We start from the raw sequence: 25072 nt of genomic DNA on the forward strand, positions 1-25072 counted from the left end.
ACTGTAAATTGCACTGCTTTCCAAAGTTTCTTTACACGTCATTCTATTCGTTGGATGAAAAACTTTGGGCACTATCATTAAATTTTGAGTCCAAATTAGTATAGTAGTGCCCAAACTTTTCAACCAATAATCTACAGAAGGGGAAATTTTGCCTATCATCATTGGGGATGTACATTAATTTATCGGCCATTGTCTTATCCCTGACTTGTTACCAGAGAGAGAGGGGACATTGGGCTTTTTATTACACTAGTCCCCAAAGTTTTTTAATAACGTTTTCTTATTTGGTGGCTTTACAGTTTTGGAGACTTTTGTGAATTTTGATTGGTTGTTTCATTTAGGTGTTTAAACAATACTACATATAATTTTATTCTATAGAAGGGGTAATTTTGTGTATCATTATTGGGGATGTACATTAATTTATCGGCCGTTGCTCTATCCCTTAGGATCCATGCAACTTTTACCTCTTTACTGGGGATCTAAAGAGATAAGACAATGGCCGATAATTTGATGTACAGCCCCAATGAGGTTACAACAAAGTACTCCTTCTAGTGATTGAAATTAGAGGTTGAAACGTCTGAACACTAAATGAAACAATCAATCAAAAGTCCCAAAACTTTATAGACTAACAAATAAGAAAACCTAAAACTTTGGGGACAAGTGTAATAAACAGCCCATTGTCCCATCCCTCTCTGAATTAATACCTGTCCAGTTTTTCATATGATTAATCGTATTATAGACAGCTTTCCGCGGATATTATGCGGATAGTATGGCGGAGAACCGGTTCTAATCCAGCGGATTTACAAACTGTTACCTGTCCAGATCAGCGGATATGTTGTCGGCATTGAAATGGTTCCGGCCGATCATTTGTTGTCCGGTCCGGTTTAAAACTTTCAGCTGGCCGGAATTAGCCTTTATCTCACCTAAAAGTATTATAGTCAGCTTTCCACGGTTAGTAAAAGTAAGCTGATATTTAATTCCAGTCTGGCTTTGAAACCGATTAATATCCGGTGGATTATAACCGGTTCTTAGCCATACTGAAAAACTATGTATGGTATTGTAATAAATATACAATATAAAAACTGGTTTTAATATTACAGGGTCATTCAAGAGAAATGATTTTTTTATAAACTAAATTAGGCATGGAAAATAAAAAAATTATACCTATAAAATGCTTTATATATTTAGAAAACCTATTCTGGGACAACTATGTTTCAAATATTTAAAAATTATTTTTTTAAAAAAATTATGCCTTCAAAACTGGTTCTTCTAAATGCTTTATTTTTGATGATTTACTGATTTAAACTTAATGGAAAAAATGCTCACATTTTTAAAATTCAAATTGCGCGGCTTGTATTAATAGTAGAAAAACGTTATGCATACCGTTAGAATCGTCATAAACTCTAGTTTTTGGATATATAAGAACCATTCATGTGCTACGTATAGTACAGGAGCTACGTGTTAAAATGTTCCAACTTACTTAAAACATTTCAACCTTTCTCTCATTTTTCAATGTAGCTCCTTAACTACAAATACCACAAAAATAGTACTTATATTTTCGAAAACTAGAGTTTATGACGATTCTAATGGTATGCATAACGTTTTTCTACTATTAATATAAGCCGCGCAATTTGAATTTTAAAAATTTATGAATTTGTCCCATATGTTTAAATCCATACATCTTCAAAAATAAGACCTTTGCAAAAACCGGTTTTTAAGGCATAATTTGTTGAAAAAATTGACGTATTTAATTACTATTCTTAAAACAGAAAATTTAAATTCATAATATAGTAAATTTAAGAAAACTTAGTTTTAAAATAAATTGATTCTAGCGCCACTTTTAATGTGTTCAGATTTACAAACAAAAATTAAAAACATTTTAACCCTTTCATGACGGTTATACAAAAAATATATATTGGAAAATAAATTCCATAATTCTAATTGCTTTTTTGAAAGAATGAAAAAAGCATTGTTATAAATACGTATCTGAAGATTAAATAAAGAAATTAAAAGAAAAATGGAAAAAAAGCAAGTGTGAGAGAGATTTTAAAAAAACAAGAAAACGCTAAGGCAAAACGTTATTACGTTCATAGTATCAAAGGCTTTTATTATAAAATAAATAACTAAAATCAGCCTGACAGAAATTCTAACGTAAGTAGTTAAACTTGAAGTAATCTTTATATGCAAGTTAATATATTTATATTCATTTTCTAATATTTCCCCTGTGAATATACAGTGAACCCCCCCCCCGCCCCCCCAAAAAAAAAGGGCATAGGAATTGTCAGGGAAATTTTAACAAAATCCAGATTTCTAATTCTGAATAAAAAAATGCATACCTAGCGGATGCGTACCTAGCATCCAGGGGCTCTGTAATTAAAGGGGCAGAAAATGGCTAGAAAAAATAGCTTAAAACCATCTGAAAATGAAATAGCCTTATACCCTCATGAGACCGATTTGAAGCTTACCTAAAATTATGAACCCAATCGCTTTAGTAGTTATTGAGATTTTAACCTTCAGACAAAAAACTTTATATATTATTAGCGTTTGCCCCTTTATTATCTATGGACTAGAAAAAAAGCTTAAACCCATCCCAAGACTTAAATCTAAAAATTAAATAGCCTAAAACCATCACGGGACCGATGTTAAGATTATATAAAATAGAGAACCCAATCAGTTAAGTAGATTAGATATTAAGAATGAGACATTGAAATCAAATTGACAATATATTTACAAATAAAAATATTTTTATTAGTTATTTATTGTTGTATGTTGTAAATCATACAAAACTTGAATAGAAGCTAAGATAGTAAAGTCTTCCCTGGAAATACTAAAAACTATATTGACAGACCAACGGTAAAAATGTGTGGCCTCTAGACTACTGCAGACAGACTGACCGGCCAATTGAGATGTAGAGTAGGTGCTCATCGCCCTGTAAAATTTTACCCGGGAAAAAATCATCTTTCTATCAATCAAATGACCATCAGAGCATTGCCGATAGACTGACAGACCAGAGGTGGATTCTTAAAAAATATTTGCCCCACTAATCGCTTAGTGGGGCAAAATTGTTTTCGTGAAAAATCCACCAAAATCACATTAAAAATCTACAAAAATTAAACAATGTGATTTTGGAGGATTTTTCACGAAAACATTTTTGCCCCACTAAGCGATTAGTGGGGCAAATATTTTTTAAGAATCCACCTCAGGTAAATTATATAATGGATGCTTATTTGTAAAGGAGAACCATATCGATTCTGCGTTTATAGAGATCTTTAAATACAGACAGACACACACACACACAGCGAGATCCTGTTACTTTATTTTATGGACTAGAGGCTAGACTTCTATCTTCAATAAAAGAAAAGGCACATTTCCCTACAGAAATTGATGTCATATGGAGGGTTACATACAGACTAACCGACTAAATAAGTTAGAGAGTAGATATTCATTTCTCAGGAAAATCTTCTCTAAGAAAAATCTATCGTCTATCTAATTTAGCATTTGATAAATAAAATTTTTACATTTTAAATTAAATGCCTTGCAGGGTATTTCCGACAGGCTGACGGAATAAGTAAATAACATATTGGATGCTCAAAGGTATAGAGTATATTCTCAAAAATTAAAGCCGTCTATCTTTAATAGCAGATGAAGAATTATGTTTTACCCTCAGACGGACATTTCTAATTATAGAGGTGCTTCGCGTTAAAAAATCTATTTAATAATAATTAAGCAAGGACAGACAAAATAAGGTTTAGGGTGCTTTCCCATATCGAGTACATATCAAGCATTGAAAATACACTTCCATATTTTATAAATAAATTGTAAATTAGAAGGGATAGGTTTTTCCCATAAGCCTAACTCTTGCAGGGGGCCCTAACCCACCGAGGTTTACACTTGATGTGCCTTTACTCTTGATAGGATTAATTATAGAATATATAGAATTTCTAAGAAATTTTAAAGCTTAAGAAGGATGACATCATTTATAAGTCCTTAGTAAAGCTAAAAAACACGGAAAGGTTTACAATAGAATTTATACAATATCTTTGATAGTAGATGCATATCAAAGCATTCCAACAGATGGACGGACAAAGTAAGTTTTATACTGGATGATCATCAGCATGGGGATGTTTTTTTAATTCCAGCCATTGATCTTTAATAACTGAAGAGAAATTCACGTTTACTCCTTTACGGTTTCTTACAGACAGACAGACATTTCAATTAGAGTACAAAGAAACATATGATAACATCCATAAACTTTGTGAAGTTGATAAAAATCTAATAAGATAGAAAATGGGGTTAAAACATTAGATGTCAATAGAAATATATACAGTAAACTTTAAACATACATCTCTAAAACCATAAAAATCTAATTACTAAAACTTTAGCATAATGGACGGACTGACTTACAAAGTTAATTGAATATATGATGCTTTTTAGTCAGCGAAATCCTCACAGACAAATTTGCTTTCTATTTTTATTTTAAAGTAAAACATAATTCTGATTGTGTACCAGACAGACATACAAAGTTCATGTAAGATTTTCTGCTAAAATATTTTTTAGTAGAGAAGCTACTATATAATTTGAAATATCCCTCTGTTTTTTTCTAATAACTCGGACCCTAAGGCGGCCTAAGGCCGCTTTGTCACTTGTTTTTAAATATTTGAAACATAAATGTCCCAGAATAGGTTTTCCAAATAAGTATACAAAGCATTTTACACAATTGTTTTATTTTCCATGCCTAATTAAGTTTTTAAAAAAATCATTTCTCTTGAATGACCCTGTAAAATTTTACATTTTTATATCGGCGGAAAACTGTTTATAATCCGATAGATAACTATTAGTATTAACGCATCGTATTATAGACAGCTTTCCGCGTATGTAAAAGTAAAAATTTTTAGATTTATACCAGTTTATTTTATTGTCAAAAATACGGTGTGTCCATCCATTTAAAAACCAGAAAATAATAACAAGCATGATAAAATTATTAAATGAAAACTGTGACTTACCATCCAGAACTTCATGCTTTTTGGCCTTGGTCTTGAGATTTGCCAAGATGTCGTCTTTGCTCCCAACTACACCTCCGTCCCCAGCCATCAACATTTTGTCCTGATATTATTGATGTAATTAATAACAGCCTGTCTGTCTGTCTTTAGTGTTAGGATGTTTGTCTGTCAAGGCATTTGTAATGTTTGTCCGTCTGTCTTAGTGTTTAAATGTCTATTTATCTTGTTGTTTGTCTGTATGTCTGTCTGCCTATCTTGGTGTTAGTATCTCTGTCTGTATGTCTTTCTGTCTGTATGTTTTGGTGTCTTTCTATCTTGTGTTAATCTGTTTGTTTGGTGTTTTTTTGTCTGTCTATTTATCTTGTCTATCTGTCTGTTTTGGTATTAGAATGTCTGTCTATCTCTGTAATTGTATGTTTGTCAATTTATCATAGTATTTGTATGTCTGTCTGTTTGTCTTGGTGTTTGACAGTCAGTCTGTCTGTTTTAGTGTTCGTATGTCTGGTTGTTTGTCTTGGTGTTAGTATTTTTGTATGTCTATCTTTGTGTTAGAATGTCTGTCTATCTCTGTAATTGTATGTCTGTCTGTCTATCTTGGTGTTTGTCCATATGTCTGTTTTATTGTTTGTGTGTCTGGTTGTTTGTCTTGGTGTTTGTATGTCTGTCTGTCTGTTTTTGTGTTAACTTTTTTTATTAAAGCTGGAGGCTTCAGATTTACGGTCTATTAGTGGCAGTTAAAGCTTTCTGCAGGCTTCCTTTAAGAAATATGTCCGTCTGTCTTACTTTGTCATAATTTAAGTGTATTCAATTTTATGGGTCTAAATACATGTATGTATCTTTTTATTTATGTTTGTCTTTGTGTCAGTACCGAACAGATATAGTTCTCCTTAACAGTGTAGCTTCTCATAGGTCCTTGGAAGGTTTATAACTATTTTGGGGGAGGTTTTTTTTATACTTTTACTTTTTAAATCTAAAACAAAAAATGGGTTATCAACCCTCCCCAAGTGCCCCTAGAGACCTCTAGAGGGCATAGCCGCTAGTGAATGATATTAATTGAACAAATACCTTGATAAAATCTTGCATCTCCAGCAATTGCATTTTGAATTCGTCGAAAAGTTTGAGCTCCTCCAGATGTGCTCTCACAGTTCCCATCTGCTTCTTCAGCTTGTCCCGGGACGCCACCACCTTGTCTCGCTTGTCCTGCGTGGGAAAATAATTGTGAGCGTGGGAAAATAATATGGAGAATATGTAAAATGTAAACTTATTCAATCTCTGAAAATTTCAGACGTCTCTAGTCAGAAAAAAGAACCTTGAACACTTTAAAAACTAGAAATCGATCTAGCACCCCCAACCAAAATGAAAATCTCAAAGAAGTATGCAGAATTCAAACTTATTTAAACCCTGAAAATTTTAGACTTCTATCTTGAATATGACTCGAGAAAATCGTGAAAACTTTAAAGTCTAGGAATCGATCTAGCACCCCAATTAATTGACATATCTTGATGAAACGTAGTGAAAATATGAAGAATGAGAACTTATTTAATCCAAGAAAATTTCAGACGTCTATCTTGAAAAGGAGCCGAGAAAATCACGTTTCCCCCCAAAACGTTTCAGACGGACAAAAGGACATTTCAAATTATAGAGTAGCTTCGCTACTAAAAAAATTTGTTGTCCAAAAGTTAAAAATACACATGATTTACAATAGGTTGTACCATGCAAAGTTTGCAATTGATAGGACAATTCTAATTTCTCACACGTGTCTAAATTATCAAAAAGAGCTCAACGTTACAGACTACTTAGTAATGGCCAATTTTAGAAAACTTTCACTTTTAATAGTTAGTATTTCTTTTAAAAATCATGACCTACCTGAATCGCCGCAGTCTCGGGGTGTCCAGCGCGCGCTAGAAGCGCCGCGCTCTCCACAAACGCCTTGACCCTCTCCTCCTGGGCGTGCACTGTCGCAGAAAAATCTTCGAAACGTTTTATGTGAACATCCACGTTGTCGCCATTGTCACCCTTAGGTGTCGACAAAGGTTAATTTTGTATATGAATTGGTACCCAAAGTTTTATAAACTTGTACCCAAAGTTTTATAAACTGGTACCCAAAGTTTTATAAACTGGTTCCCAAAGTTTTATAAACTGGTACCCAAAGTTTTATAAACTGGTACCCAAAGTTTTATTAATTGGTACCTAAAGTTTTATAAACTGGTACCCAAAAGTACACCAAAGTACCCAAAAGTAAACTTGAGTACCCAAAGTGCACTAAAGGGAACTAAAGGGATAAGACAATGGCCGATAAACTAATGTACATCCTCAATGTTAATACACAAATCTGTAGATAACAATTAGTGGTTGATCATTTGGAAAGTGGAAAGTCTCCAAAGTTGTTAAAGCAACGAATACAAAATATTATCATAAAACTTTGGGGACTAGTGTAATAAACAACCAAATGACCCGTCCCTACTTGCGTATAATTGTACAATCGTCCAGGGTATTAAGTAAAGTAACATCCAACAGACAACCAAGTATATGATAACACGACCTTTGTCTGGTAATCCTAACTGTACATGGTAAGGAGTTGCGCCTGTTTAGAGCCAAGGCATAATTCATTTTGATAACAATTCATTTGAGTGGTCAATTTATCAATCCTATTATATAAATTTTTATGCCTATAGCCAACCGCTGAACCGATATGGTTCTCCTTTACAGTAAATTTTCTTTAGTGATGGTTTAAAACTTTTTTAACCTCCAAGGATAAATTGCCCCTAGAAATATTAATCTCCCCTCTCCCAAAAAATTTCTCTAGGCCTCTAGGCTAGTAAGAGATAAATTTTTACACAAATCTAAATTTTTTTCGGCGTTAATACAGCAGGAATAAGACAATGGACAATAAAATATTGGTTGGCGAAAATGTTGACTATAAGGATTGTAAAATCCAATCAAGATTTAACCAAAAAAAGAAAAACTGCATTTATAAAACTTTGGATTCCAGACTAATTGGTTCTCCTTTACAGTGAAGCTTCTTTAGCCATGGTTTATAACTTTTTGGGAAGTGTATCTCAACCCTCTAAAATAAATCGACACTAGAAAAATTAATCTACGTCCTCCAAAAAATACACTTATTCACTTTTCTTTAGAAAACTAAAATTTAACCTGAATGGTCGACTTCCCCCTCCCCCCCTTTCCTCAAATGTCTCTAGAGGCCTCTTAGCCGCTATTAAGGGATTATTTTTTTTCATTATTGCTACGGCAGAAATAAGACAATGGACAAAAAAAACTTTCGAATGAAAAATGTCAACACTTAAGAATTACAAAAAAACAAATATTTAACCCAACAAAAGCAAGACTGCATTTATAAAACTTTGGGTACCAGTATAATTGACAGTCAAAAATCATCCAATGAGTACAATATTAATCTTTATTGCCTTGTTCATTCGTTCCAAAACTTTAAGATGTGCCCCTGTGGCGGAATCAATATGGTCAGCTTCCCTGAAAAGAAATTATTATGAGCATGGGAAAATATTTATAGGCATGGGAAAATAATAAGGAGTGTGGGAAAATAGTTAAGATGTGCCCCTGTAGCAGAATCTATATGTTCAGCTTCCCTGAAAACAAGAATGGAAATTATTATGAGCATGGGAAAATAATAAGAGGGGTGGGAATATAATTAGAAGTGTGAGAATAAGGCCAGCTTCCCTGAAAAGAAGGTTGGAAATTATTATTAGTATGGAAAATGATAATAGGCGTGGGAAAATAATTAAGAGCGTGAGATGTGCCCCAGTAGCGGAATCAATATGGTCAGCTTCCCTGAAATATTATGGAAATTATTATGAGCATGGGAAAATAATTATAGGCGTGGGAAAAGAATCAGGACTGTGGGGAAATAATTAAGATGTGCCCAAGTAGCGGAATCAATATGGTCAGCTTCCCTGAAAACAAGGATATGGGAAATTATAATGAGCATGGGAAAATAATTATAGGCGTGGGAAAAGAATCAGGACTGTGGGGAAATAAATAAGATGTGCCCAAGTAGCTGAATCAATATGGTCAGCTTCCCTGAAAACAAGGATGGAAATTATTATGAGCATGGGAAAATAATAATAGGCGTGGGAAAATAATCAGGATTGTGGGGAAATAATTAAGATGTGCCTCCAAGTAGCGGAATCAATATGGTCACCTTCCCTGTAAAGAGCATGGGAAAAAAATTAAGAGCATTGGAAAATAATTAAGAACATGGGAAAATAATTAAGAGCGTGAGAAATAAACTAGTTGACGTAAAATGACCAAAATCTATATACAAACTTTACCTATTAAACTAAAATACAAAAATTGACCTATTAAACTAGAAGACAAAAATTTGCCTATTAAAAATTATTGGATGAAGAATCTACGTGGATATTATGACAGAAGAAAAGTTGTCATCAATTTAACTTGCTAACATGAAACTTGTTTATTGGTAAGTTTATTTATCCAGTAGAAGGGGAGTAGATGGGGTAAAGTGGATGGAAGAGAGAAATTGTTATTTCAGCCTGCTGCAGGTTTCACTTCATTAGAGAATATGAAAATCTGTTGTAAGATCCAAGAAATAATATATCCATTAATAGAATATTACACCTATTGAACTAGGAGATAACAACTGACCTATTAAACTAGGAGATAAGAACTGACCTATTAAACTAGGAAACAAGAACTGACCTATTAAACTAGGAAACAAGAACTGACCTATTAAACTAGGAGACAAGAACTGACCTACTAAACTAGGAGATAACAACTGACCTATTAAAGTAGGAGACAAGAACTGACCTATTAAACTAGGAGATTAACAACTGACCTATTAAACTAGGAGATTAACAACTGACCTATTAAACTAGGAGATTAACAACTGACCTATTAAACTAGGAGATTAACAACTGACCTATTAAACTAGGTGTAAACAACTGACCTATTAAACTGTTGAAGATCTTTATCTTGTCGAAGACTGTCGTTCTTAAGTTGCCACGCGTGCAACACATTGTCCTTCTGAGTTGACAACGAGTTCATCTTGTCCTAAAAGCATGGGAAAATAATAGATTGATATGTATATAAATAAATAGATATGAAGTAGGTAAATAGAGAAATAGATAGACCGATAAGAATACAGAGCTGGATCTTTAAATCATTTTAGTAGTGTACCAGATCGGGGTGCGCTAAATGTCAGCCAATCAAAGCGCGGCATTTTAAAAATCCCGCGCTGAGATTGGCTGAAATTCGGCGCACCCTGATTTAAATCACCATTAAAATGATTTAAAGATCCAGCTCAGATAAAATAGATAGATAGAAAGATAAATTAATGGCAAATAGAGGGTAGAATTATCCCCCCTCCTCTTAAGTGCCCCTAGAGGCTTCTTAGAACGTACCCGCTAGTGTGTAATATTTAAAGTGTAAAATAGGTTAAGGTATACTAATATAGACTTCATAATCTTATCATATGACATCTGAATCCAAAAGTATCAAAGTTTTTTTACGCCAAAAAGCAAAGAAGCACCTACCCACCTTAACTTGAAAAAAATATAAGGGGGGGGGGGCGGTTGTTTTTCCTTCTCTCAGAAAAGTCTAAGGGAGGGAGTGGTTAAGGTGATCCCTTCCTCCCATCATGAATTGTGCACCTCCCCCCCCCCCCCCTAAAAAATACTTAAACGTCCCCTCTCTTTCTGACTGTTTAATCATTATTTTTATCTCATTTTTGTCTTACTTATATGGCCTGTATGAAAACAATGTGTGAATACACATTACTGCATACTTTCTAACTTTTAGAAAACTGCCATTTAAGAATTTTTTTTATATAAAATAAACATATCAATAAAATTCGACTGTATAATTTTATATAAATGAATATAATATTCATTTAATTCATTTATTATTGTTCTTCTTTTTATGTATATTCACCCAAGGATCTAAAGGGATAAGACAATGGCCGATAAATTGATGTACATTTCTATTCCAAAATGATCATAAACAAATTACCCCTTCAGAAGATTAGAATTAGTAGTTGAATCGTTTGAACACTCAATTTAATGAACCAAACAATCGAATTCAATTAAAGTCCCCAATGTTATTAAGCCTCCGAGTAAGAAAACATTGTTAAAAAACTTTGGGGACTAGTGTATTAAACAGCCCAATGTCTCCTCCAGGCTCCCTCTCTCCCTAAAATCTCATCTTAATCTGTACCTGGATGTCCTGACTGGGTGCCCTGGCATACATGGTCTCGCCCAGGTTGATCAGCTGGCCAAACTCGTCCTGGCGAGTGCGAATCTCGTCCCCAATCTCGTTGTGGCGCGCAAGGGCAGCCTCCGCTGTTTGCACATCCCTAAAACAAAGTAGTTCAATTAGATAGATAAATAGATAGATCGATAGGTAGATAGATAGATAAATAGTTAGATAGATAAATAGAAAGATATATAGATAAATATAAAGACGGTTATATAAATAGATAGATAGTTCTAACCTGACGGGATCATGACCCTCCATGTTGGCGAGGGTGGAGGCGGCCCACTCGAGCACGCCGCGCACCCCGTTGTTAAACAGCTGCATCCCGACAGCGTCCTCGAGACGGCGGGACCGCTCCTTGGCACGCCGCTCTAACATCTCCCATTGTTCCTGAATAATCATTGGATAAAGGGGGTCATTTTCTTCGCGTATTTTCCATAAGTTGGGTGTAACCTTTAAGGCAAATACGCTTATTAAGTCAAAACTGTTCTTAATTATGACCAAACGCTTAGTATACGTCCTGAAGACAATGCCAGTTCAACATCTCCCATTGGGCTTGAATAATTATTGGATAAAGGGGGTCATTTTTTTCGCGTATTTTCCATAAAGTTAGGTGTAAAAAACGTATAGTCAAATGCACTTATTAAGTCAAAACTGTTCTTAATTATGACCAAATGCTTAGTATACGTCCTCAAGACGACGTCAGTCCAACATCTCCCATTGGGCCTGAATAATCATTGGATAAAGGGGGTCATTTTCTTCGCGTATTTTCCATAAGTTGGGTGTAACCTTTAAGGCAAATGCGCTTATTAAGTCAAAAATGTTCTTAATTATGACCAGACGCTTAGTATACGACGCCAGTTCAACATCTCCCATTGGGCCTGAATAATTATTGGATAAAGGGGGTCATTTTTTTAGCATATTTTCCATAACGTTTGGTGTAAAAAATGTATAGTCAAATGCACTTATTAAGTCAAGCTGTTGTTAATTATACCCACACGCTCAGTATAAGTCGCGGCTCCAACAACTCCGATTGGGCCTTGATAATGATATTAAGGGACAATGGACGATAAATTTATGTACATCCGCAATAATGATAAACAAGATTAAGCCTTTTTTAGATCCAAATTTAATTATTGTTTGAAGGTTTAGACACTGCTAGCTTCTCAATCAGGCAATCAGAGCTGGATCTTTAAATCATTTCAATGGTGCGCCAAATCGGGGTGAGCCAACTTTCCACCAATGAGAGCACAGCATTTTACGAAATGCCGCGCTGTGATTGGCTGAAATTCGGCGCACCATTGAAATGATTTAAAGATCCAGCTCAGTATTCAAATAAAAGTATTCAATGTTTTTGAGCTTCAAATAAGATTGCGTTGTTGTAAAACTTTGGGCACTAGTGTAATTTACAGATCAATATCCCTTCTATCTTCCGCTTTGTAGTTTTTTTCACGGATAGTAAAATAAAAAATCCTGTTTGGTTGGCCCATGTGAATGTATATTATATAGGGTAACGCGGGGTAAATGCGGTAGGGGGGTCTAATTCCGGTCACTCGACCAACTTTTTTAAAACCGTTTTTTAACGGTGTTCTAAACGTTTGCGAGAGATCTTCAGAAAAGCAAAGTTGTAGTTTATTGCCTATACTTTCATTTCTTACTTCAGCAAATTTTTGTCAGATCACTCCTTCTATGATTTTTTTGCCCTCAAAAAGTTGCAAAAAATTTGCAAAAAAAAAATTTCAAAATAGGCCATGTTCAATCTAAAATTGTGAAAAAATGGTAAGTCCTATTGACCCGCGGGTTTTTGTAAAATGAAAGATATGGCATTGATTTATCGTTTGCAATTGGAGGCGTTGTTCTAACTTGATTTTTTCATAATTTTTTTTTCGTCTCAAAAATATGGTCTATTCCGGTCACTTTTTTTACTTTTTTTTTATTACTGTATTTATAAATTTATAATACCCTAACTTTTTTTTTCAGGTGATCTGGAAGCATGAACAACCTCAATGCATGACAAAGGCTTTAACCTTCCCTTGCCTGTTGTTAGATGTACATTATTAGTCATTTTACTGCTTGTATTATGTCATGTTTTGTTGCCTAAGCTTTTCAAATTGTAAAGACATTTAAAATTTTTCAGACACATTTTTATAGTAATGGGAAGAGTATATCACCCAAAGGAACGCCTTAAATATTTGCCTGAAGATGTATCAGCTGCATTGGCTCATGTAAGAAGGGGTATGTCTAATAGAAAGACCGCTAGAAGATTTTAAATTCCATATGAAACTCTTGCATCTTTTTCGTATAAGAGGGTGTTCGCGATTTTTTCGCAGTTTGGATTTTTTATGTCAAATCGGCTAGGATTAAGCTAGAAAGGTGTTTAAGGTGTCTATAGAAAGCTCTTTGCATGTCCTAACAAAAACTCCCCAGGATATGGGTTCTATCTCCAAGATTTAGAGTACATATTCAAAATTTTGCATTTTCAAAATTCCTGTTGCATAAAATGTGTTGAAATATTAGAGTTAGACCCCATATCATTTCGAGTTAATTGTCAGGCATGTGATTTTGCATCTTTAGACACCTTAACCACCCTTGTAGGTCAATCCTAGCCAATTTGAGACAAGAAAAATTGTATCAAAAACTGCTGTCAAAACTGGCAGGATTTTTAAAATTAAAATTTTTTTTGGAAAAAATCACTTTTTTCAAGAAATTCCAAGACCTGCGAATCAGAAATTGCCTCTAATTTATGTATAAAGCTTAAAAAAACCTAATCATATAATAAAAAGTATGATTTTTTTTTAAAAGTTTGCATGAAAAAAATTGATGTTTTTTTTGCGATTTTACCGACTTTTTTAAAATGGGGAAAATGTTGTCAAAAAATTGTCTGATCTGCATGCGACTAGTACTGTTAGAAAGCTAATGACCTCAGCTTTCTACTCATAGTTTAAAATTTAAAAAAAAAATATTTTAAGGGGGTGTTCCACCCCCCAAAGTCAACTGACCGAAATAGCCCCACCGGTGGGGCTATTCCGGTATAGGCCAACCGCCGCCCTTTAAACCGATTTTTGACCGACTTCTAGTTGCGAGATCTTAATGGGACCAAGACAGGCTTCTTCGTTATTGCCATATCGTTCATTTGCACTCTTAAAAACCGGGAAAAGTTTTTGGGAAGTATGTTTTTTTTTAAGTTGAAGAAAAAAATTGACCGGAATTACCCCGCGTTACCCTAACCTTTGTCCGTAAGTTATAATTCAACTTTTATCGTTGTTTAAGGTTGAGACTCAAACCAAGCAACACCCTAACGACTAGCAGAGGCGCTAGTTAAACCCTACCTGTTAAATAAAATATATTTGAGCGTGGGAAAATTAATTAAAGCGTGGGAAAAATAATTAAAGCGTAGGGAAAAATAATAGGAGCATGGGAAAAATGAAAGCGTGGGAAAAATAATAGCAGCATGGAAAAAATAATTAGAGCATGGGAACTACCTGCACATCCTTGATTCTGTTTTCAATGTTGGTTTTCTCTTCTGGGAAGGAGCCTAGGACATCATGGCCCAGTTTAGATACTTGCCCGACCTAGATAGATAGATAGATATATGTAGGTAGATAGACAGATAGATAGAATTAATTATACATAGATAGGAAGATATATTATAGTAAGAAAGGTAAATATGTAGATAGATAGATATGAATAATAATATATAGATACAAAGATAAATAAATTGTGAGATAGATAGATATGTAGGTAGATAGACAGATAGACAGATAGGAAGATAGATAGAAATGATGATAGTTAGATAGACAGATAGATAGGTAAATATGTAGATAGATAGATATATAGATATGAAGATATATAAATAGAAAGATAGATAGATTGACTGGTAGATTATATAGGTATGTAGATAGGTAGATAGATAAAGAGGAAGATAGATAAAGAGGAAGATAGATAGAAAGATAATTAAATAGGAAGATATCAACTTAATATATAGAGCTAGATTTAATAATAATACCTTATCTATTAAATATCAATTATACCTTATCTTTGATAGGAGCCAACTCTCTTTCAATACCCTTGTGCTTTCTTTGCAGAGCTTTCACTGTGGTTAAATCCTTGGCCAGATCATCCATTTCCAGTTTCGCGGATTTTTCAGCAATCCAATCACAAACATCGTCGCCTATTAATAGTTATTTATTGCATCATATTATAGACAGCTTTCTGCGTATATTAAAATAATAATTATGATTAAAACCAGAATTGTTAGCCTTGACAAAGTCCCGGAATCACAATTTACAAAAATTGTAGGTATTAATTTTTGATTTTTATTTTAATATTCATGAAAAATTGTCTGTAATACGATGCTATGCATAATTTTTCTTTATGACTGAGAACCGGTTCTAATCCAGCAGATATTAGTCGGTTTCCAAGCCACGTTGAAAATATATTTCTAATAGCGAAGTAAAAACTAGTTAACTTAATAAATGGAATGCTTACATATAAAATATTGTTTTCTACAAAAGAAAAAAAAACTCTTTGGATTATAGGAAGAAAACAAAGTATCGGGTTTTGTTTTCAGAGTAGCTTTTGATTGTTTATTTTAGGTTAAGTATATCATATGTTAATGTTTGCCCCACAGTAATAAGAAATAGGTTAGAACCCCCAACAGAATATAATAATAATTAGTTGTTGATCCAACTAAATAGAAAACATTAATATGAAACTAGTGTAATAAACAGCCAATTGTTCCCTTTCTAGCTGAAAAAAATTGCTGGGTATAGTCCCACAATAGCTTTTGATAAGTTATTTTAGGCTAGGTTATGTTAGGTGATTGCCCTGCAGGGTTCATGCCCCCCTTGCAGGGGATAGAAATAAAAGAAAATGTACTGTGAAAATATAACTTAACGCCATGAATGCCTTTGCCCAAAACAGGCATAACTCAATACCATGCACTGTTAGGACTTCTCAGACAAAGGTCGTGCAATCAAACAGTTGGTTGTCTGATAGGAGTTACTTAACCTAATATCCTGGTTGTTTGGACGAAAAAGGAAACAGACTTGGCTGCCCTTAGTTATCCTGGGTTGTTGGACCTCTGACGTTAGAGTGCCATGGACAACAGCCTTGCCCGTATGAGGTAATTCAACCGCTAAACGTCCATTAAAATCACTGCAACGGCAAAAAATTTCTTACATGATTTCATGAAGAAAATAACAGAGGCAGATCCCTCCAAATTCTTCTCTTCCTCCTCCTTCAACTTTACCAGGGAATCGTACAATCTGAAAGAAAAAAGCGTACATAAAAAGCGTACAGTATAATTTATAATGTCGGTCTATCAGTCGTACAATCTGAACAATAAAACGTACATAAAAACAGTACATCATAATATAGCGCTTATTACGCTGTATGGCTTTCGGTCTGTCTGTCCTTTAGCTTTACCAGGGAGTCGTACAATCTAAATGAAAAAACGTACATAAAAATCGTAATGTATGTCCGTATGTCTGTCCATCTTTATATGTTCATATATGTTTCTCTTTCAACTTTACCAGGAAGTCGTACAATCTGTAAGAAAAAAAACACACAGTATAATGTCTGTCTGTCCATCTGTCATACAATCTGAGCAATAAAACGTACATAAAAACCGTACATCTTAATATAGCGCTTATTACGCTGTATGGCTTTCTGTCTGTCCGTCTGTCTGTCCTTTAGCTTTACCAGGGAGTCATACAACCTGAATGAAAAAACGTACATAAAAATCGTAATGTATGTCCGTATGTCTGTCCATCTTTATATGTTTATATATCATATGTTTCTCTTTCAACTTTACCAGGAAGTCGTACAATCTGTAAGAAAAAAAAACACACAGTATAATGTCTGTCTGTCCATCAGTCATACAATCTGAGCAATAAAACGTACATACAAACCGTACATCATAATATAGCGCTTATTACGCTGTATGGCTTTCTGTCTGTCTGTCTTTCCTTTAGCTTTACCAGGGAGTTGTACAATCTGTAAGAAAAAAACGTACATAAAAATCGTACAGTATGTCTGTTTAACCGTCCTTCTGTCTGTATGTCCATCTATAAATGTCTATATATGTTACTACTTTAACTTTACCAGGAAGTTGTACAATCTGAACAAAAAAAACGTACATAAAAACACACAGTATAATGTCTGTCTCTCCATCTGTCATACAATGTGAACAAAAAAAAACATAAAAATTGTACAGCATTATATAAATAAACTAGCGCTAAAGTTGTATTTCTTTCTGTCTGTCCATCTATATTTGTCTCTTACTATGTGCATCTGTCTGTCTGTCTATCTGTCTATTTGTCATTTTATATATAAGTCTCTCTGTCTCTCACTATGTCCATCTCTCTGTCTGTCTTTTCTGTCTGTCTATCTGTCTGTACGACTCTCTGTCAATCCCCGAATAGTTTTAAACCTGTCTAAGGCGATATCGATATCAACTAAATGAACCAACCAATCAAAATTCAATATAAGTCGTCAAAGTTTAAATTCATCGAATAAGAAAACGTTATTATAAAACTTTGGGGATCAATGAAATAAACACTAAACAGCCCAATGTCCCCTACCTCCCTAACATAAAACTCATAAAATTCTAAAAAACGAACCAAAAACACAAAAAAATGAAACTACACATGTTCTTTCATCTATAGGCACAAAAATCGAACCACCAAGGATATATAGGAACTTAGTAAAAAGACAAAAAAAGGCTAAAAAAGCCAAGAATTTAAATATAATACCGAATGGAAATATAAAAGGTTAACTCACAATTAAAATATGAATTTTACATATTTATTCAGACATTATAATTTGTTTCGTGCATGTTTGCACTCTTCAGATGTCAATGTAAAACTAAAGTTAAAATGAATTTAAAGGATTTTTACAAATATTTTGGAAGATTTTTAAAATAATAATAAATTTCATATGTATATGTTGAGTAAGATCCCGTATAATCCCGTTTCAGACCAGTGAGGGAGGGGACATTGGGCTGATTATTACACTAGTCCCCAAAGTTTTATAATAATGTTTTCTTATTTATCTGGCTAAACAACTTTGGATCCTTTAAATGAATTTTGATTAGTTGGCTCATTTGGTTGAGTGTCTAACAACTAATTTGAATTTCAGAATATGGTAACTTTGTGTATCGTTATTGGGGATGTACAAGAATTTATTGGCCGTTGTCTTATCCCTTAAGAACCCTGATATCCTTATATAAAAGTAACAGGATCTGTGTCTGTCTGTGTGTACTGAAGTATATCGCTAATCGCTGATCCAATATGGTTCTCCTTTACAGTGTAGCTTCTCATTGGTCTTGAGAAGGTTTTTTTTAACTATTTAGGGGGGGAGGGTACTATCCTCCCAAGAGAGATAGCTCCAAGAAAAAATAAACACCAAAATTTTTTAATGTTAGCCTTTTCAAACTATAATTGAAAATGGTGGGTCGACTTCCCCCATCCCCTTGAAGTGCCCCTAGAGACCTCCAGGGTTGGCAAGAAAAGTCCACGGCAGTTAAAACTACATGTTTTTTTCCGGTTTTAACAACCAACAAAAAACCATAGCAAAAGTCTTCCTTGAAAAAATGCTGTTTTCGCCTCCAAAAAGGTCCTAATTTACTATTTTTCTTAAGAAAATTCTTATCTTTTCTTAAAACGCCTGTACACACAGTATAAAAACATTAGAATTTACAACAACAAAAAAACTTATTTTTACCAACTTTGCTGTTATTCTGTTATTTTCCCAGGATTTAACCGGTTAAAACTGGCCTGCGGGATTTTCTAGAAAAACCTGGATTTTTGCCAACCCTTGAGGCCCTTTAGGGGCGTAGCCGCTAGAAAACTAAATAGCACATGAAACTAGGGTAAGGCCGGATATCCAGCCATTTTCAATATCCGGCCGGATACCGGATATTAAAACTATCCAAATTCCAGATATCCGGCTGAATTCTAATGCCAGATATCCGGTAATTTGTCGGATATCAGACCATTTTCAATATCCGGCAGGATGCCGGATATTCGGTATCCGGCCAAAAAAGTATCCGGCACATCCCTACATGAAACTTTACCTGTGTGTTTCTTTCTGTTTAGTTAGAATCTCCTTTTTCAACTCTGGGAACTTTATTATTAATTCGGCAGCGGCTGAGTCGATATTGGCGAGCCTAAAAATAAATAAATAGATCAATACAGTTTTTTATCAAAGAAACCAAGTACCGGGTTTCGTCGTTTTTTCATAGTAACTTTTCTACTATTTTTAGCACATTGTCTTGTCCCTTTAGATCCCTGTACTTTATAGTTATTTATAGCTTTGTATTATAGACAGTTTTGGCTGATAACCGGTTCTCATCCAGCGGATACTAATCGGTTTCGAACAACAACAAAAAACACCTACCTATGTTTTTGATATCCTTATCCATGTATGAGCGAAAATGTGAAAATATAAAAATAGCCAAAACCCTGCAAAAAAGCAGTTCGACAGAAATTTCAGAAGTCTATCTTTTATAGGAGCTGAGAAATTCATGTTTCCCCTAACACTTCTAATTTAAATTCAAACATTATTTTTGTTTATCATCATTGGGAGTGTGCATCAACTTATCGGCCATTGTCTTATTCCTTTAGATCCCTGTATTTTTATAGTTATTTATCGCTTTGTATTATAGACCGCTTTCCGCGGATATTTTGCGGATAGTGTAAGGTTGATAACCGGTTCTAATCCAGCGGATACTAATCAGTTTCGAACAACAACAAAAAAAAACAATTTCTACCTATGCTTATTGGCTGAGAAATCCGTGAGGAACCGTTCAAAGTTCTTGGTCGCCGTTGTGACGTCATTTTCGGCGGACGAAGCCACCGTTTTGGCCTGCATGGCTCAAATTGAAGTCAAAGCCAGGGAGGATATTGGATCGATAATTATATAATTTGGTTATAATCTACTACCTAAATAATGATTAGTGATGGCAATCCGTCGAATTTTTGGGCCGGATTCGGATTCCGGATTCTTAAAAGAATCCGTCAAAAAAGGTGGCGGATTCTTATTTTTGGCGGAATCCGGATTCGGATTCCTGATTCTAGCAGTATTTTAAAAGGCTTTTAAAAAAAATAAATGAAGCATGAAAAGCTGTGAAATGAAAATAAATACCTACAAAAAACGCATCTTTGGATGCTAGCTACCATTATACCTGTAGTTAAGAAGAAACAATAAATTACTTTTTAGGGGGGGATGGTGGTGTGTGTGTGTGTGGGGGGGGGGGTGATCTTTGCCTTAAAAAAAGAGGGAGTTGAAAGAAAAAACTCAAGACGCTAATTTTAGCTTACCAATTAAGAATCCGGAAGCCGCTATTAAAAAACGGATTCCGGATCCGGATTCCAAAATTAGCACAAAAATTGGGCGGATTCCGGATTTTGGATTCCGGATCCGGATTGCCAACCCTACTAGTAATGATTAATTTTTTTTATCTTCATATGAGATAATTTTACATCAAAATATTATTTATTGTCTTATCCATCAAGTACCAAACACAGGACAGAGAAAAAGTACAATGGGCTGTTTATTACACTAGTCCCCAAAGTTTTATAATAACGTTTTCTTATTCGTTGGCTTAACAACTTTGGGGACTTTTACTGAATTTTCATTGGTTGGTTTACTAAGTTGTGTTTAAACATTTCAACCTCTTTTTTAAATCTACAGAAGGGATATTTTAATTTATCGATGTTAGAATTGTCCTATCGATTCAAACTTTGCATGATGATTCCTGTAGTAGTTAGGTACGATTTGAAAAACTTGGCAACTCTGTAATCGTTATCAGAATGTCCGCACGTCCATTTTAAACATGTTGATTTTTAAGAACAAAGTATTGACAACAATTTTAGCCATTCCTTTTCTCGCAGCCACTTGCCAAAATCTGCGCACTCGTCATAGTAATCAAACAGCTGCAGAGAGTTCTGAAGGATCAGCTGTCTCTCCTCACTTAGCTTCTGCAGGTTCGTGTAGTTCGCCTGTCCATTTAAATACATGTTCTTTGAGTGTACTTTGGGTTCTCTAGTGTACTTTGGGTACTTTGGAGTACTTTGGGTACATTAGTGTACTTTGGGTACTTTAGTGTACTTTGGGTACTTTGGAGTACTTTGGGTACATTAGTGTACTTTGGGTACTTTAGTGTACTTTGGGTACTTTAGTGTACTTTGGGTACTTTATTGTACGTTAGGTACTCTAGTGTACTTTGGGGACTCTAGTGTACTTTTGGTACTTTAATGTACTTTGGGTACTCTATTGTACTTTGGGTACTTTAGTGTACTTTGGGGACTCTAGTGTACTTTGGGTACTTTAATGTACTTTGGGTACTTTAGTATATTTTGGGTACTTTAGTGTACTTTGGGTACTTAAGTGTATTTTGTGTACTATAGTGAACTTTGGACAGGGAAAGGGACATTGGGCTGTTTATTAAGAGATATAAGTTTTCCGGAATTGTAATGTAGGGAGTAGATTTGAAATCTGCATCAAATTTTAAGGATTTTTTATAAAATTCGTTTTTTGTATAATTCGTTATCTAAAAGCGGAAACACAAATTAAGTTAATTAATTTTGGCATCTGTGATTGGTGGATTTAAAAAATCTGCGCTCTGATTGGATGTCGTACATCATTCAACCAATTAGAGCGCAGGTAGTTTAAAATCCATCTATCCTATTGGTCAAAATTAATTAACTTAAAATGTATTTTCGCTTTTAGATAAAGAATTTTACAAAAAACGAATTTTATAAAAAATCCTTAAAATTTGATGCAGATTTCAAATCTACTCCCTACATTAAAATTCCGGAAAACTTATATCTCTTACTGTTTATAACACTAGTCCCCAAAATTTTATAATAACAATATTTTTTCGTTAGCTTAACAACTTTGGGGACTTTTATTAAATTTTGATTGGTTGATTCATCAGGTTGAGTGTTGAACCGTTTCAACCACTAATTGTAATCATCTACATAAGGGGTGATTTTGTGAATTAACATTAGGGAGGTACATCAATTATCGGCCATTATCTTATCCCCTTAGATCCCTATCTTGTTAACTTATAGGTTTAAGTACTGAACATATAAGGGACCCCAAGGGACTTTAAAGTACATTGGTACACTAAGTTTTATAAATAAGGGAGGGAGGGGACAATGGACTGTAAATTATACTGGTACCCAAAGTTTTAAAAACAAGGAAGATGGGACATTAGACAGTATCTTACATTGGTACCCAAAGTTTTATAAATTAGGGAAGAAAGGGAACAATGGACTGTAAATTATACTGGTACCCAAAGTTTTATATAACAAGGAAGAAGGGACATTAGACAGTATCTTACTTTGGTACCCAAAGTTTTATAAATAAGGGAGGGGAGGGACATTGGACTGTAAATTATACTAGTACCCAAAGTTTTATAAAACAAGGAAGGGAGGGGACATTTGACTGCAAAATAAAATTACAGAAACATGTATTAAATTCCTGAATAGCGCGCTGCCTCTCGTTGATTAATTCTTTGCCTGACTTTTGTTGGCTGTTGGTAGCAGCCTGCTTCACATATTGTGTCCGTTTCACCTTAGATTGGTTTTTTAACAGCGTGGGAAAACTATTATTAGCGTGGGGAAAAAGTTCGTTAGCATGAAAAAATTTTAATTAGTGTGGGAAAAAATTCGTTGGCGTTGGAAATATTTCACCTTGGTTAGGTTGACTAGTGATTTTAACGGCGGTTTTTCCAGCCGTACGTCCGAAAGTATCATTAATTGTTAAAATTATCCTATTGTTTTCAAACCTTGCATGATAATTCCTTTCACAGTTAATTGTGATTTAAAATGTGTAGCCACTATATTACTGTTACTAGAAATTCCAGACTTCTATTTAAAACATGCCAATATTTTTACTTTATTTTGTATAATACAATTATCCCACTTATCTGATTTTTGTCAAATGCTGGCTATTTTCATTTGACGTTATGAGTCAAATAAAATCCCGTGTCTTCAGGATACTTATTTTCTTTAGCGTGGGAAAAATTTTATTAGCGTGAGAAAATATTAATCAGTGTGGGAAAAAATTCGTTGGCGTGGGAAAAAACCCGTGCCTTGCGGATATCTTTGACTGTGACTGGTTTCTTGACCTCGACACTCACTATTGTTGGCTGGATCTCCTATGCACCCAAGAATAATTCACTCGAATTACACTGGTACCCAAAGTTTGGTAAATAAGGGAGAAAGGGGACTATAAATTATAAATTACACTGGTACCCAAAGTTTTGTATATCTTATTAGCTAGTACAAAACCTTTGGGTATTTCTAGTAAATCCAAACTAGCAATATCCAAACTTTACAACCAACACTTTTATCTACACTAGCTGCTTTGCCCCTAGCCTCTAAGGGTTTAAAATTTTAAAATAAATTTTAAAAAAATCGGAGATGCAACCACTAATACATTTTATAAAAAAATCCCCCCCCCCCCCCATTTTTTTTGTCTTTGGGGGGTTGTGAGTGTACCCCCCCCCCCAAGAAAATAACCTAAAACCACCAGTACGTATATTCCCTGAAGAGTAGAATCCAATCGGTTCAGTGGTTACCAAGATCTTAAGGGACGGACTGACAAACAGACAGACAGACAGACATTAAGCTACTTGGTATTATAGATAAGGGGGGTTGTACTTATGGTTTATCATCATTGGGATTTTTGATCCAATATCTTATCCCTTAAGATCTCTGCAAATTTCAGGGATGAAGGGGACAATGTACTGATAGTATCAAAACTTTTCAACTAATAATATTAATCTATAGAAGAGGTAAAAGTTATAAGAACAATGTGTGCCTTGTATGTTATTGTAAAATGGCGGGAAAATTTTATGTTTTGGCGGGAAAATTTAAAGTATTGCGGAAAAGTTCTCGAGTTATGGCGGGAAAGTACTCAAGTTTTGGCGGGAAAATGAGATAAAATGCTATTTATTCTTTCTTGCCTTGACGTAGTTGGCGGGCACAAACCCGTTCTGCCCGTTCACCTTGCGGACATTCCACCAGTCTGCGTTGGTCTTGTCCAGCAGGAACATGGTCTCGCCCTTGGTCACCGACATGCCGTGGCCCGTGTACGGGTACAACATTTTCACCTAAATCACAAGTGTATTTAAAGGGAGAGGTAGGTTGTGCTTCAATTCCGTAAATGTGTGAGTTTTAAGGCTTAAAAACAGTAGTAGAACGATAATATTCACTAAATATGTATATTTCTTATTGAAGGGAACTATAAACAAAAATATTCGTGAAAAATATTTTGTGAATATTATAGTTCTACTACTGTTTTTAAGCCTTAAACTCACACCTTTGCGGGATTTTAGTCCTAATAACTGTCTGCCTGTTTCTGTCTGTTTATTATATCTGACCGTTTTTAGATGTCAATATATCTTATATATCTTTCGTCTATCTATCTTTTGTTCACCTATCTATCTCTCTTTTGTTTTGTCTGTTGATCTTTATCACATCTACCCGTTGTGTATCTATCTGTCTATCTTTTCTAAATCTACACATCAATTGTCTATAATATATCTTTAGTACATCTATCTTTTGTCTATCTATTTTTCTTTTGTAAATTTGTCTATCTTTTGTCCGTCTATCTAACTTTTTGTTTGTCTACCATTTTTTTGTTGATCTATCTATCTGTCTGTTTGTCTATAAATTCCAACCGCACCTGTGGAACTTTTTTATCCTCAATAACTTTTTGAATTTCAGTTCTCTCATAAGGTTCATCTTCCCACACCTCTACAGGGACCAACTTTTGGCTGTCCTGATAATTACAAAGTCGATTAGGTACACAAA

At 34.4% G+C, this 25072-nt stretch overlaps 1 protein-coding gene across 1 annotated transcript in view; it reads right to left on the minus strand.

The window, feature by feature from the left end:
* The window catches only part of kst (spectrin beta chain, non-erythrocytic 5 kst), a 103678-nt gene that overhangs the window by 39292 nt on the left and 39314 nt on the right, over nucleotides 1-25072 (minus strand). Inside the window, exons 23-40 of the mRNA XM_080150032.1 lie at nucleotides 24945-25040; nucleotides 24223-24369; nucleotides 23347-23412; nucleotides 22733-22826; nucleotides 21127-21246; nucleotides 20017-20110; nucleotides 19321-19413; nucleotides 16425-16510; nucleotides 15275-15414; nucleotides 14726-14815; nucleotides 11482-11633; nucleotides 11205-11343; nucleotides 9940-10043; nucleotides 8423-8486; nucleotides 6864-7013; nucleotides 6063-6197; nucleotides 5001-5100; nucleotides 812-920 (exon numbers count right to left, since the gene is read on the minus strand). Of these exons, the coding sequence (XP_080006158.1) occupies nucleotides 812-920; nucleotides 5001-5100; nucleotides 6063-6197; nucleotides 6864-7013; nucleotides 8423-8486; nucleotides 9940-10043; nucleotides 11205-11343; nucleotides 11482-11633; nucleotides 14726-14815; nucleotides 15275-15414; nucleotides 16425-16510; nucleotides 19321-19413; nucleotides 20017-20110; nucleotides 21127-21246; nucleotides 22733-22826; nucleotides 23347-23412; nucleotides 24223-24369; nucleotides 24945-25040 (1979 nt within the window). The remainder of the gene's footprint in view (nucleotides 1-811; nucleotides 921-5000; nucleotides 5101-6062; nucleotides 6198-6863; nucleotides 7014-8422; nucleotides 8487-9939; nucleotides 10044-11204; nucleotides 11344-11481; nucleotides 11634-14725; nucleotides 14816-15274; nucleotides 15415-16424; nucleotides 16511-19320; nucleotides 19414-20016; nucleotides 20111-21126; nucleotides 21247-22732; nucleotides 22827-23346; nucleotides 23413-24222; nucleotides 24370-24944; nucleotides 25041-25072) is intronic.

Source organism: Acartia tonsa, chromosome 15, assembly GCF_053477335.1.
Source record: "Acartia tonsa isolate MP-2025a chromosome 15, ASM5347733v1, whole genome shotgun sequence".
In the NCBI taxonomy this organism is placed as follows: Eukaryota; Metazoa; Arthropoda; class Copepoda; order Calanoida; family Acartiidae; genus Acartia; species Acartia tonsa.